This window comes from Microtus pennsylvanicus, chromosome 11 (assembly GCF_037038515.1).
Source record: "Microtus pennsylvanicus isolate mMicPen1 chromosome 11, mMicPen1.hap1, whole genome shotgun sequence".
Classification (NCBI taxonomy): domain Eukaryota; kingdom Metazoa; phylum Chordata; class Mammalia; order Rodentia; family Cricetidae; genus Microtus; species Microtus pennsylvanicus.
This window is the reverse complement of record NC_134589.1, coordinates 52657496-52669808: the sequence shown is the minus strand read 5'-3', so window position 1 is coordinate 52669808 and position 12313 is coordinate 52657496. Positions and strand designations below refer to the sequence as shown.

At 52.1% G+C, this 12313-nt stretch overlaps 1 protein-coding gene and 5 non-coding genes across 6 annotated transcripts; 2 read left to right on the top strand and 4 right to left on the bottom strand.

The window, feature by feature from the left end:
• Positions 1-5764: 5764 nt before the first annotated feature.
• Trnag-gcc (transfer RNA glycine (anticodon GCC)) lies at positions 5765-5835 on the bottom strand. The gene has a single exon. It is a non-coding gene; the product is annotated as a tRNA-Gly (tRNA).
• Positions 5836-8170: 2335 nt separating this feature from the next.
• Positions 8171-9897, top strand: Hes7 (hes family bHLH transcription factor 7). The gene is made up of 3 exons (XM_075942409.1): positions 8171-8497; positions 9046-9133; positions 9446-9897. Exons 1-3 carry the CDS (start codon positions 8402-8404, stop codon positions 9895-9897), a joined length of 636 nt encoding a protein of 211 aa, XP_075798524.1. The 5' UTR covers positions 8171-8401.
• Positions 9898-10362: 465 nt separating this feature from the next.
• Trnar-ucu (transfer RNA arginine (anticodon UCU)) lies at positions 10363-10449 on the bottom strand. The gene is given in 2 exon segments: positions 10363-10398; positions 10413-10449. It is a non-coding gene; the product is annotated as a tRNA-Arg (tRNA).
• Positions 10450-10949: 500 nt separating this feature from the next.
• On the top strand, positions 10950-11031 carry Trnal-uag (transfer RNA leucine (anticodon UAG)). Its single transcript has one exon. It is a non-coding gene; the product is annotated as a tRNA-Leu (tRNA).
• Positions 11032-11482: 451 nt separating this feature from the next.
• Trnaq-cug (transfer RNA glutamine (anticodon CUG)) lies at positions 11483-11554 on the bottom strand. The gene has a single exon. It is a non-coding gene; the product is annotated as a tRNA-Gln (tRNA).
• Positions 11555-12059: 505 nt separating this feature from the next.
• On the bottom strand, positions 12060-12132 carry Trnak-uuu (transfer RNA lysine (anticodon UUU)). The gene has a single exon. It is a non-coding gene; the product is annotated as a tRNA-Lys (tRNA).
• Positions 12133-12313: the final 181 nt, after the last annotated feature.

The following is a 12313-nucleotide window of genomic DNA, read 5'->3' as shown; positions in this document are numbered from 1 at the left end:
CCTGTATATGTTTTCTGGGCTGACAACCAGTTTGTACACACTTTCCTGGGGTGGGCCTTCTCTCCCCTCCCAGCTTTTCTTGGTTGTCTACAGTTCTTTGTGCAGAGCTGAGGCTCTGTTTTCTGACTCACTGGGAAGACAGTTTCCCATGGACAGCTACAGCTGCATGCCCTAACCGCCATCCCGCCTCCTCTCCCTGACGAATACAGAAGAACGCTTCTGCTGAAGTATGGCCAACCTCCACATCTAGATTTTCCATCCCTCTGACCCTCGTTGCTCTGTTTTCCATACCATCAAAATTTCCCTTTCGAATGTATTGCTCCCATCAGCTTCCAGACGTGGTGATTCCGTCCACAAGAACAAAAATATCTGCTGTGTGTCCTTGAAAAGTCCTTGTGTTGGCAACTTAATCCCCAGATGTGTAATTTGATGGAAGGTAGGGTCTTAAGGACATTATTTAAACTAGAGGATATCATATGAGTAGAGCTCCCGCCGACTACAGCTTTCTAAGAAGCGACTCCAACAAGTTTACTTGTTCCGTCACATCGTATGATTCCCTCTGTCAACAAGAAAGCCCTCACTAGACATGCTGGCTCCATGTTCTCACGCTTCCCAGCTTCCAGACTACTGAGCTAGACAGACCTCTATTCTTTCCTGATTGTCCAGACTATAGTGGTCTAAGTCAACTCGGGGAAAGGTCAAAAACCAGTAAGACACTGTCTGGACCCTATGCTGTCCTCCAGTTACCATTTCATTCCTTGTTCCTCTGTGTAACAATAAGTGATCTCACTGTTTCTACCTTCCAGTGCTCCTTTGAATCCCCTCCAACCATGTATACACCCTTCTCACCATCATAGCTTCCTTTTGTTAAGGTTACAGATAGCCATTACATTGCAAAAATGGACAAGAGCCAGATGCTTGCCCTTAGAGCCTCTCCACTTGCCTCCCAGCCTCCAACACCCTTCTGATGTCCCTTCTGCTCCATTAGCAGCTTGTTCACAGACTCCCTTTCTGGATCTTAAGTGTTAGGGGAGTCCAAGGCTCAGTCTTCCAGTGGCCTCTCCTCTCTGTGCTTTCTGCTGAGGTATCTCTGGTATCATCATCATCATCAATGTCCTGGCAATGCTTAAGCATGCATGGGCTGCCCGTTTACGGCAGTTCTCCAGTTGTTCCTATTCTGAGCGCTCCTAGATGCTTGTGTTATTGTCATGCACAAGGTTACACAGTCTTCCTTTATGCTGTCTATCCACTGTCTTTTGGGTCTTCCTCTTCACTTTATCCCACACGCTCCTCCAAGGAGTGTTATCTTCAGTTCAAAGGAGGGAACTATTTCCGACGTCAAGAGGCAGATAGGGATACCAAGGGCTGCATTCCAGGCACTAGGGAAGGTTCGATCAGCAGGAGACATAATGACAACAAAATTATAAGTATGTGAGACACTTGTCTTGAGCTGCCTTCTTTACAACTCTGAAACCTGGACAATGAAACGCTCCCCAGAACAGCGGCTGAATGTGTTTGAGATGGCGTGTCTCAGGAGGAGTCTAGGCGTCACACAAAGAGAGAGGCTGCGCAACGATGACATTGAGAAACATCTCCATCTACAGAAGGAAGCCAACTGCAGAACACAGCAAGGGTGCCTGAGATACTTTGGCCATGTTAGGAGAATTTCTGGTCTAGTACCTTTAAATGCCAGATAATACTTTACGTGGCCTCTTGTTTCCATCTCCAGGTCTGCGAATGTTCCCCAAATGCTTCTATGCCTTTCCTCATCTCCTCTTGGCTGTCTAGCAGGGATACACTGTTCCCTACAGCTGCTTCATCTGTGGTCTTCTCAATTTGGTCAATGAGAATTCTATTTCTCTAGTTGATTACACTTAAGACCCTTAGGATTCCCCTTGGGTCTTCTTTTTTCTAACATTCAATATTGATCAGTCAGCAGTTTCTTTTTCTAATATGCAAGGCTTAGCTAAGGATCCCCGAATTCACTATTACATCCTAATCCAGACTTGTCTCTTCCCTGCCATCTCTCACATATCAGTGGCTCAGTCAAGAATGACTGAGGCTGACAATGGTTGCAGGGTCGGGGACGGAGCTCACGTGAAAGGGCGTCGATCCCAAGCATCTCCTGTGGTTGGGGAAGACCTTGAATTTCTGATTCTCCTGCCTCAAGCGCTAGGAAAGGAGTTATGGGAGCCATCATGTCCTGGCACTCCATCTTTCCAGGATGAGACTTTGCAGAATCACAGTTCTCACCCTCTCCTCCCTTTCTCCGCTTTTTCTCCAGCGTACATATTGCCCTCCTCTACCCCTCTCCCCCCCCCCCCCCGCCCACTACCTTGCAAGAACAGAAGTGGGTAAGGACAGAGCTGACTATGTTCGGAGCTGTCTGTGTGGGGCCAGAACAGAGCAGGTAGGATAAACATGCTGAGGCCTGAAGAAATGGCAGGCGGGGTTCACCTTTTATAGCTGGGGTCTTTAAAGTTTATGATATTCTTTCCTGTTGAGACCCTTCCTTGAAACAGACAACAAAATAGAAAAGAAAGGAAGAAAAGCGCTCTTTTCTATTTTATCTGGGTCTGTGATTCCTGTTTAGTTTTGAATCACAGAACAAGACGCCAGGAATCTGGACCACAGGGGTTTGCTTTAGGAGCCTAGAACTCTCCCCTGTGTTTCTGCTTTGGCTTGGACTCTGCTACTCAGGACTCAGGACATCCTAACAAGCACACTTTCCCTCTGAAGGGCAAAAGGGCAAGAACAAGAGGCTGGGAACCCAGGCCTGGGGAGATGTCAAAGTGGGGGACGGGAAGTTAAGCACAGCACCAACTGTACCAGTCTTTGTCTTCTGCATCCTTCGGGGCCCAACGTGTGGCCATGCACTGCCCTCCTCCGAACCTCAGCCATAGGGAAGGTGCAGTGAGACATAGATACCTGGACATGTGCTGATAGGACACAACTACGACATGCCTGGACACGACATTCCTGGACACAGGCTCTTTCTGAAACAGAGGCTTAGATCTTCATAGAGATCCCCCCCCCACACACACAACAAAGGTACACTAGGGACATCTACACAGGCCACATCACAGGCCACACCTGCACCAGAGCAAGGAGTTGGAGTCAAATTACTCAGTTCATTCAACTAGTCTCACTGGAAGGTAACTTTATGTTGTTGTTGTTGTTGTTGTGTGTCCCCTCCCGCCCTCTACAGAGTTTCTCTGTAGCTTTGGCCTGTTCTGGAACTAGCTCTTGTATACCAGGCTGGTTTTGAACTCACAGAGAAGCGCCTGCCTCTTCCCAAGTGCTGGGATTAAAGGTGTGGGCCACCCCTACCCATAGTGCATAAATGAGGTATAAGAAATAATATTTAGAACAACGCAAGAATGTAGCAATTTACATATTTAAAAAGCAGACAGAGGATGAAACTCTGGGTTCAATCCTTAATACTAGGGGGAAAATCTGATAAGCTGTCAGTGAAATAAAACACAGCGAGGAAGCCGGGCGGTGGTGGCGCACGCCTTTAATCCCAGCACTCGGGAGGCAGCGGCAGGCGGATTTCAGAGTTTGAGGCCAGCCTGGTCTACTAGTGCCAGGACAGGCTCCAAAACTACAGAGAAACCCTGTCTCGAAAAACTAAAAAAAAAAAAAAAAAAAAAAAACACAGCGAGGAAAGCAAGACCCTGTCTTAAAAATAATTACAATGATGATTAAACCATAACTAATACTTAACAAGCAGAACACTGACAGATGCCAGGAAAGCACCTTGACTTCTGGTAGACCTGCACAATATTCTCCACAGACTGCCTTAATATTTGTGTATTATTTTTCTTCGTGTGTATGTGAAATTTACAGAATGCTATGGCCCGATTAACACCTTGCTGGAACTTTCCCTAGATTCTATTTTTGGGTTCCTCAATTTTGTTAGCATCATGGTGAAGCAGCTTATGCACTTGAAATTCTCAGACAGGCCTTCAGCAGACTGAGAAAGCCTATTTTCTTAAACCCATAGGTTTATTTTTCTACTCTTCAAAATGAGCATTTCACACGCTTCTCATCAAATGGCCTGTAGCACTTCTGATGCCCATGGGAATAATGGGAATCTGGGGTGGGGTCGGAGATGGGTGGGTTGATGCCAGCATGTGGAGGAGGTGGAGAATGGGCCTCAGGAGCAGGGAAGACCCCTTTCCCATCGAGAGGTGAGAAGATGCAGGGCATGGCATAGGAAAGTGGGGGCTACACTTTCTTAAAAGAACATTTGCTCAAGCTATGATGTCACCTCAAAAGTGGTCTTGTTGCCAAAGCTGGCCTTGAATTCTCCATTGCACTCAATCCCCAAGACCCTCTAAGGCTTCTAAAATCCTGTGAAATGGGCTCTGTTATCTTGTATCCCAATTTACATCCTCCATTCCCCAGTTCTCTGTTCTAGGTTCTTTCTTTAGCTCTCCAACACATCTCTTTTCAACAGGAGGGCTGGGACTCGTGGGTGACCACGTTGAGGTATTATCACCGCCGTGGGGCTGCCTCTGGCCACTCCGACTAAACTAGAAAGCACTCACTGTCACGTGGCTGCACTTTTCCTTACAATCACGGGAAATTACCCTAGTCTATTTTCTGCCTTCTTGGTTGTTTCCTGTCCCCACACCGCCAATAATGCACGTTTCGGGCGAGCTCAGGGCCAATGTATCCCCAAATCCTTACAATAGTGGACACACAGCAGGCACACACAGATCTACGATTGAGCGGGCAAATGTACCACTTGGGCTCGCAGTGATGACAAGATCGTTTACTTTCTCCTAGGACCACGGCTCCAGCTTGGAACTGAGAAGGGAGTGTTGTCACTGACACAGTCCAAGATGAGACTTTTTTTTTTTTTCACCAGGCTGAAAGAGACAGGAGAGGAAGGCTTAAACCGGAATTCAGACTGTGAGAACCTGAGAAGGCCGGGAGGAGGGGTGCGGAGGGCGGCGGCGCGCTCAGGAGGGGAGCGGAAAGGGAGCGCGGGGCGTCAGGGCCCCCGGGTTGCTCACAAGTGGCTTTGGCAGGTGGCCGTGCAGGGTCCCGCCCTCCCCGGGCGCGGCGCGTGCGGGATCAAAGCTGCCGACAAGGGGCGGGCCCGGGAGCTGCGGGGAACCGGGGGTGAGAGCGTGGGAGCGCAGGGTCCCCGCAGGCGACAGGGACCAGGAAACAAGACTAGGCAGCCGGGAGAGGTACAGAGAGGGAGCAGCAGAGGGACGCAAGACTCAGAGGCCGAAGAGACCACCCTAGACCCGGAGAACCCCAGCCTTGAGGCCTTTAAAAAAAAATCAGAGCGAGATGGAGTCGCTGAGAAGCACTCAGATCCGAAAGACCAGAAGGCTGACATGCCCAGGTCCTTGGACCTGGGGAAAAGGCGCTTCAGAGCAGAAAATGCGAGGGAGAGAGAGGAGAGGGAAAGAAAGATCAGGAAGACCTGGTCCTCCCCCACCGAGGGCGGAGAGGACCCCGGGCAGGGATCCCAGCTGCGTGTCCTTTCTGTGGGTTGCGGAGGGTAGGACTGGGGTGTGTGTGTCGGGCAGCCAGAACCTCCCTGGCTAGAGGTGGGAGAGAGGTATGAGGATCTGCCGAGTCAGTGACCAGTTCCGGAGCTTCCAGGGCGGCCGCGGAGACAAAACACTACAGTTCACTTTTGGTTGAAATGTTTAAGAAAAAAAGTTGCTTGCTTGAACTGGAGCCTCATCAATTTAATTTTCTCCTGGTTCGAAAGAAAAAAAACCAAAGCCGTCACTTGTGCATTGGCCGGGAATCGAACCCGGGCCTCCCGCGTGGCGGGCGAGAATTCTACCACTGAACCACCAATGCAGACGGACAACGCTGTTGTAATCAATGTATCTAAAGTTGTCCGAGGCGGAGCTGGCCATGCTCAAGTCTGTGTGTGGAAAGGGTTTGTGAAGGATAGTTAAGGTGGGTGGAGCGCCGGGCCATTCTTTCTTTTCCTTGGATCCGGCCACCGGGCCATAAAGTCATTCCATATGGCCAGGGGCGGCCCCACACCCGGGTGCAAACTGCCCCGGCCCTCGAGCCTCACGTGCAGGTGAGAAAAACTCAACCCCAATCCTGGTTCCCAAGGAGGGGGGCGGCGGGGCCTGCTGTGGCCACACATCTGTGCTCCCATTTGGCTGAAGTAGGGAAGGTGGGATGTACTGGGGGCCCTAATCCCAAATGGGAGCCCCCTTCTTAAGTCTGGGCCCCTCCTGCTCTGCGTTTGGCAAGGCAGCCTCTGCCAGAAAAACCGCTCAGGATGGGGAGGGCCTCTGGAAGTTGTCTCTGACTCCACAACTACCTTCTGGCCCAGTTTGTAGGGTTTGTAGCCCCTGTCTTTATGGTGTCCTTTCCCCAGGTGTTCTTGTCATGCTAAATTTCGGTTTTACCTCCTCAGGCACTTCGCCCTGAAGTCTCTAAGTGTTGACACATTCTTCCGTCGAGGGTCATGCTCTTGGTTTGAGGTGGGTGCGGATCCCTTTTTGTAACCAACCCTTTCTTGTTACTTTTGCAAATCTCACATTTTCCTGCTCCCCTACAGTCACTAGACGCCTCCAGAGGCAAGTAACTCCGGTGCGCTTGTGGTGAGGTTTTCCCCGTTAGCCATACTCCTGAATTTAATTTTAAACCAAATACTTGCAAATGGAAAGATTTCTTCACTCCTACTTATACTTTAAAAGGACTTTATACTTGCTTTTTCTAGAAGCTTCCTTTGCCCCCCCCCCCCCACGCTTAGTCCAGCCATCCTCAAGGAAACCTGTTCTCGGGGCACACGCTTCAGTAATAGCCGCTTGATTGCAGATCCTGCGTTCACTAGGTCTGCAGGGCTAAGCAGCGGAGTGACTGTGGGAACTGAGTAGAAGAGAAGGTACCCGGTGAGCGTTCCCACAGCTAGCTAATAGAATCCCGCAGACTGACCTGCTCTGCGCCTCTAGGGGTTGCTCCTGCCCAAGGCTGAAGAGCGCTAACATTTATTTCAGTGTTGGTGAGGCTATAGTGAACCTCCAAGAAATCTACTCTTCTAGATCCCCAAATTTCATGTCTAAGCGAGTTGTGTCCCCATTCATTTAAACTCCCCCAATATTCCCCTCCCTTCAGTTGAGTCCCGCCTTCTTATACAGCCCCTTAAGGTCCTTAAACCAGCCTGTGGCCCCTTCCTTCCCTTGCTCCCACACTTGGGGCCAGTTCCTCTCCTTCCCCTCCCCCTCTAGTCCCCGCCTTTCCGGGAGCCTCGTGCCGGGGTCTTGGCCCTAGGCATCCTGGAGCAGAAGGGGGCGGGTCCGGGTCCTATCCCTCCTACCCTGCTGAGGCAGGATATAAAGATCTAGGGACCACGCGTTGCGTCCACCACAGGGTCCGGAGGCGCAATGGTCACTCGGGATCGAGCTGAGAATAGGGACGGCCCCAAGGTGAGAGGTGGGAAGGGTGGGAGCAAGGACCCCCTTTTCCCGCCAGAGGACTTAAAGGTCCTAACATTGTGGGTTAGGGGTGAGGATGGAGACACAGGACTGACTGGAAGGACAGAGATGCTCTTGAGACCCAAAGAACCTGTATGAAGAGGACAGGGTCAGAGCCGAATTTGCGTGGTTGGCCGAAGCCGAGGTCTAGGGGTTTATGTTATTGCGGGCTGTGGTTTGTGGCCTGGAGAGCTCCTGAGAGTGCCAGAATTTGGGCACCGTGGTCTATCCTAGCGCTGGGGTGGGGGCGGGAAGCTGAGACAGGTGGATTACCGCAAGTTCGAGGCCATGGAGTGAGCCCTACAAACACATAGCAAGCAAAAGAAACAGAACAACATAAGTTAGAGGACTGAGCCCGTGGAGCAGGGCGGGGACAAAAGGAGGAGAGGATGTGGACGCTCTCCGTCAGTAAGCGGTTGTGAACCCCATCTGACTTACAGAGAAGACTTGGGTTCCAGAAGTGCGAGGCCGGGTGAGAGATTTTAGGAGAACCAGTGGCGACTTCTAGGCGACTGCCTCCAGGAAGTGTGGTCGTGCTCTGTGTCTCCCTTCCACTCTGGGCTACTAACTCTGATCCGTACCGTGAGGGTGGGGCAAAGAACGTCTCCAAAGTTCTTCGCTAATACGCAGAGACCACGCAAGACAGAGATGTAGAGAGAAGAGAGAGTCGCAGACGGGAGACAAGAGGAGGAAGCAGAACTCAGAAGGGGCAGGGAGCGGGGAGAAGAGGGGACGAGCCACTGAAATTCACCAACCCTGGGGCGCTGGGAAAGAGGCAGTGAGAGTGGACGAATGGATCAGCCCTAGGCAATCAGGGGTTGAGGGGAAAGGGACGCCGGGGGGCTTTCCCAGCGGCAGGATCGGACGCTCGCGTGGCGGCGCTGAGTCTCGGTCCGGTCGGTCCGCTCTCCTTTTCCCGCTGGTCACAGATGCTGAAGCCGTTGGTGGAGAAGCGGCGCCGGGACCGCATCAACCGCAGCCTGGAAGAGCTGCGGCTTCTACTGCTGGAGAGGACCAGGGACCAGGTCAGTTCCACCGCCGACCCCAGGCCCTTTAGTGTGTCCCAGGGCTTTCCACTGGGATGGGGACATAAGCTGGAGTGGTGACCCTGGTTCTAAGGCGTCCCGACCCAAGCCTGGCCTTTGAAATCCCATCCCACACCCCCTCTCGCTCTCAGAATTCGATCTTCGCCACCTTGTGGGTCTGTAAGCTTCCTGTCTGGCTCTGTAAACTGAGCTTCCAGCGTGCCTCAGTTTCCCTCTTTGGGTTTCTAAATGTCCTCATCTACCTCCTGCCCCTGGAGCAGCCAGCTTCAGTTCTGCGGTGGTTTTCACCATCCGGGTTGCTGTTTCCTACACACTCCTCACAAGTTGGGAAATGGTTCCACTCCCTCAGGTTGGACAGTCTCGTCTCAGGGTGGGACAGGGACCTTTGTTGATCACCTCCACATTCGGTTGCGAGTCATGGGGGCACCCGCAGCTCCCGTATCCGCCCCTCCCTTCTTCCCCCAGCCACTTTCCCCCTCTCTCCCCACCCCTTTCTGTCTCTGCGCCCCGCCTCCCTCCGTCTGTAGAACCTCCGGAACCCGAAGCTGGAGAAAGCGGAGATTCTGGAGTTCGCCGTGGGCTACTTGAGGGAGCGAAGCCGGGTGGAGCCCCCGGGTACAGCGCGGGAGTTGGGGCAGCGGAGGGCGGGAGGGTGGGTGCGAGCCAGGAAGGCTCGGGCTGGGGAAGGGGCGGGCTCCGCGGGGGACGGAGGCTTGGGGGAGCGGCCGGCCATGCTCCGAGGCGAGGTTAATGACACCTGCGCGTGTCTGTCTCTGTGTCTCTCTCGTTCCCCTCCTCTACACGTCCATCTGATCTCCCGTCTCTGTCTGTGCGCCCGTCTGACCTCGGGATCTCTGCGCCCCGCCCCTTCCCTCACCCCCGTTGGGCCCCTCCCCTGCCCGCCTGTCCTCCCGCCGGCTGCACCAGGGGCTCCCCGGTCCCCAGGCCAGGACGCCGAGGCGCTCGCCAGCTGCTACTTGTCCGGTTTCCGCGAGTGCCTGCTTCGCTTGGCGGCCTTTGCGCACGACGCCAGCCCGGCCGCCCGCTCCCAGCTTTTCTCCGCGCTGCACGGCTACCGGCGTCCCAAACCGCCCAGGCCAGAGGCCGTAGATCCAGGGCTCCCAGCGCCGCGCCCACCGCTGGACCCTGCTGCACCCATCCTTGGTCCCGCGCTGCACCAGCGCCCCCAAGTGCACCAGGGCGCCCCTAGTCCCCGCTGCGCTTGGTCCCCATCCCACTGCTCCCCTCGCGCCCGGGATTCCGGCGCGCCGGCGCCCCTCACCGGACTGCTGCCGCCGCCGCCGCCGCCTTACAGACAAGACGGGGCGCCCAAGGCCCCGCCACTCCCACCGCCCGCCTTTTGGAGACCTTGGCCCTGAGCTTTGGGGGGCTGGGGCGGGGGTTGGAGGTGGGGTAGAGACTCCAGCCAGAGGGCAGGAGAGGGATCCGGGCGAGGAGGGGAGCGGGGCGCGCGGGCTCAGCGCGCGGGTGAGATGTGGTTTATATTAGAGTATCTATATAAATATATATTTTCCTGTCCCTTTTCCCTGCCCCGCTACCCTGTGTGTAGGATTGTACCCTCTCTACCCCGGCCCAGTCCCTTCCCGAGTCCCTAGTGCATGGAATAAAATGGTTATTAAATCCCGGTGTGTCCCCTAGCCAGGGGCCTGCCTCTATGTCGTCGTCACGCCCCTACCCTTCTCCCACCTTTAGGCCTGCTCTCCACGGCCCAAGCCCTGGGGCAGACAGGTAAGTAAGGAGCCGTACGACAGACGGAGGTTGAGACTGGACTTGAAAATAAAGTGGGTGTTTTGTTTTTTAACGAAAGACAAGATAAATAAAACCGACTCTGGTGGGATTCGAACCCACAACCTTTGAATTGCTTTTTCGTCACTAGAAGTCCAATGCGCTATCCATTGCGCCACAGAGCCACCTGGCGGGCGGCGCCTTCTTCCAGCATACGGAGACTAGCATAGAGAACAAGGGTAGCGCGGGAGAGTGTGCACAAAAATTGGGCCGAGCGTCGTAGGAGCTGGAGGCGAAGGGCTCGGAGGCCGGCGGGATGAGGTGTAGCCCCCGCGTGAGCCAGGCGGGCATGAGGGTGGACGCAGGTGCAAGGAGCAGGGACGGACAGTCACGGGATGTGAGCTCGCCAGCAGGGCACAGCTCAGGTTGCTCCTTGCGCTACCGAGCGCAGACTTGCGCGGTTCCCAGGCTTGATCCCACTCAATAAACGTGCTTTGTAGTAAGTCTCTGTGTCTCCCGGTTCGTTTGTTTAGCCTCTTTACTAAGTCGTTCGGGGTCCCTGTGGTTCCTCATCCCGAGTTTGAAATACACAACAAAGAAATTTCGCGTCGGGTTTCCGGTTGTGAGGCTTGCACAGCTGTCCTACTCTCTTAGGAAGACGACGGGAAATTGCAGTCTTCGTGCGGGTAGCGTGGCCGAGCGGTCTAAGGCGCTGGATTTAGGCTCCAGTCTCTTCGGAGGCGTGGGTTCGAATCCCACCGCTGCCACATCAGAGTTTTTCTCCAGAGGCGCTCTGGCTTGTACTACAGTAGTAGATGCTGTTAATTAATTAATTATTAAGCCTCTGCTGTTATTATTAAGGCGTCTAATATTAAATTTTATGACAACCATTGCTTGGCTAGTGTTTCAGCATTAGCTTTTTACCTTTGGCTTGCCAACATAGCGCTAGACCCATTTCGTATTCATACACAAGATGTGTAAGCAACCTTAGAAGTGACCTGTTTATAACCTATCTCCATTGTAAACATTCCTGTAAATATACAGTGCATTGTATTGTATTTTGTATTGTATATTCAAGTCCAGCGCAGATCCCACTGTACGTAAATTATTTTCTATAAGTTCTACGTGATAGTCGGTAATACAGAGTTAAACTACTCAATATAAAAAACAGATAAATTTCAAAGTTATTAAGTTGATTACAAAAAAAGAGAAAAGATAAGGTTCCACCGAGATTTGAACTCGGATCGCTGGATTCAGAGTCCAGAGTGCTAACCATTACACCATGGAACCCCCTTCAAGTCCTCACCTTCGGATATTATATACATTATTCTACATTCTGTTTTGCGTATCATTCCATTTTTATCATTTACCACAACGAAACAAAGCAATGGCATGAAAAAGTCAACTGCTAGATGTGGTCATAACCCGAGATATGAATGCTTCTTCTAAACCTGAAGATTACAAAAGAAGTTCAAAAATTAAGTTAAAATTGCTTATTTTAAAATACCAACTTCAAGTTAAAGTAAGATTTTCAAATACTATATTAATTGAAATATATTATTAAAAGCAATTTTGTCAATTCCTTTTTACTCTTCTTGCGGCTTTTCGGAAAATTAATCTCATACTCGTGGTTTACACAGACACTGCTCTTCCCTTTTATCATCACTCATCGGCATTTTGTTCCCAATTCACAAATCTACATCTCTTTTTAAAAGAATTATTTTGTTACCACATCGCTCTCGTAAAACGACCTGACAGTCGCAATTTGTGGGTAGAGTTTTACAAAAACAATAAGCGCCCGAACAGGGACTTGAACCCTGGACCCTCAGATTAAAAGTCTGATGCTCTACCGACTGAGCTATCCGGGCCCTGGCCTTAGTCTCGCACTCTTTTCTAAAAGAGTATTTTCAGGTACATCTGTCGTCTACATTCACCTAGATGATAAAAGCTGTACTTTCCTGTCTAGGATCCTGACTTGAGGCCGCTCACCTGCTTACGCCGGCGCCTCACGGGTCTCTTTAAGACGGTAGCCAGGGCGGGAGCCGCGCA

Bases quoted from the DNA above. Each gene is read 5' to 3' on its own strand.
- Hes7 (XM_075942409.1), top strand. From the start codon at position 8,402: ATGCTGAAGCCGTTGGTGGAGAAGCGGCGCCGGGACCGCATCAACCGC. The intron at 8,498-9,045 runs GTCAGTTCCACC...CTCCGTCTGTAG, and splicing joins TGGAGAGGACCAGGGACCAG to AACCTCCGGAACCCGAAGCT. The intron at 9,134-9,445 runs GTACAGCGCGGG...CGGCTGCACCAG, and splicing joins AAGCCGGGTGGAGCCCCCGG to GGGCTCCCCGGTCCCCAGGC.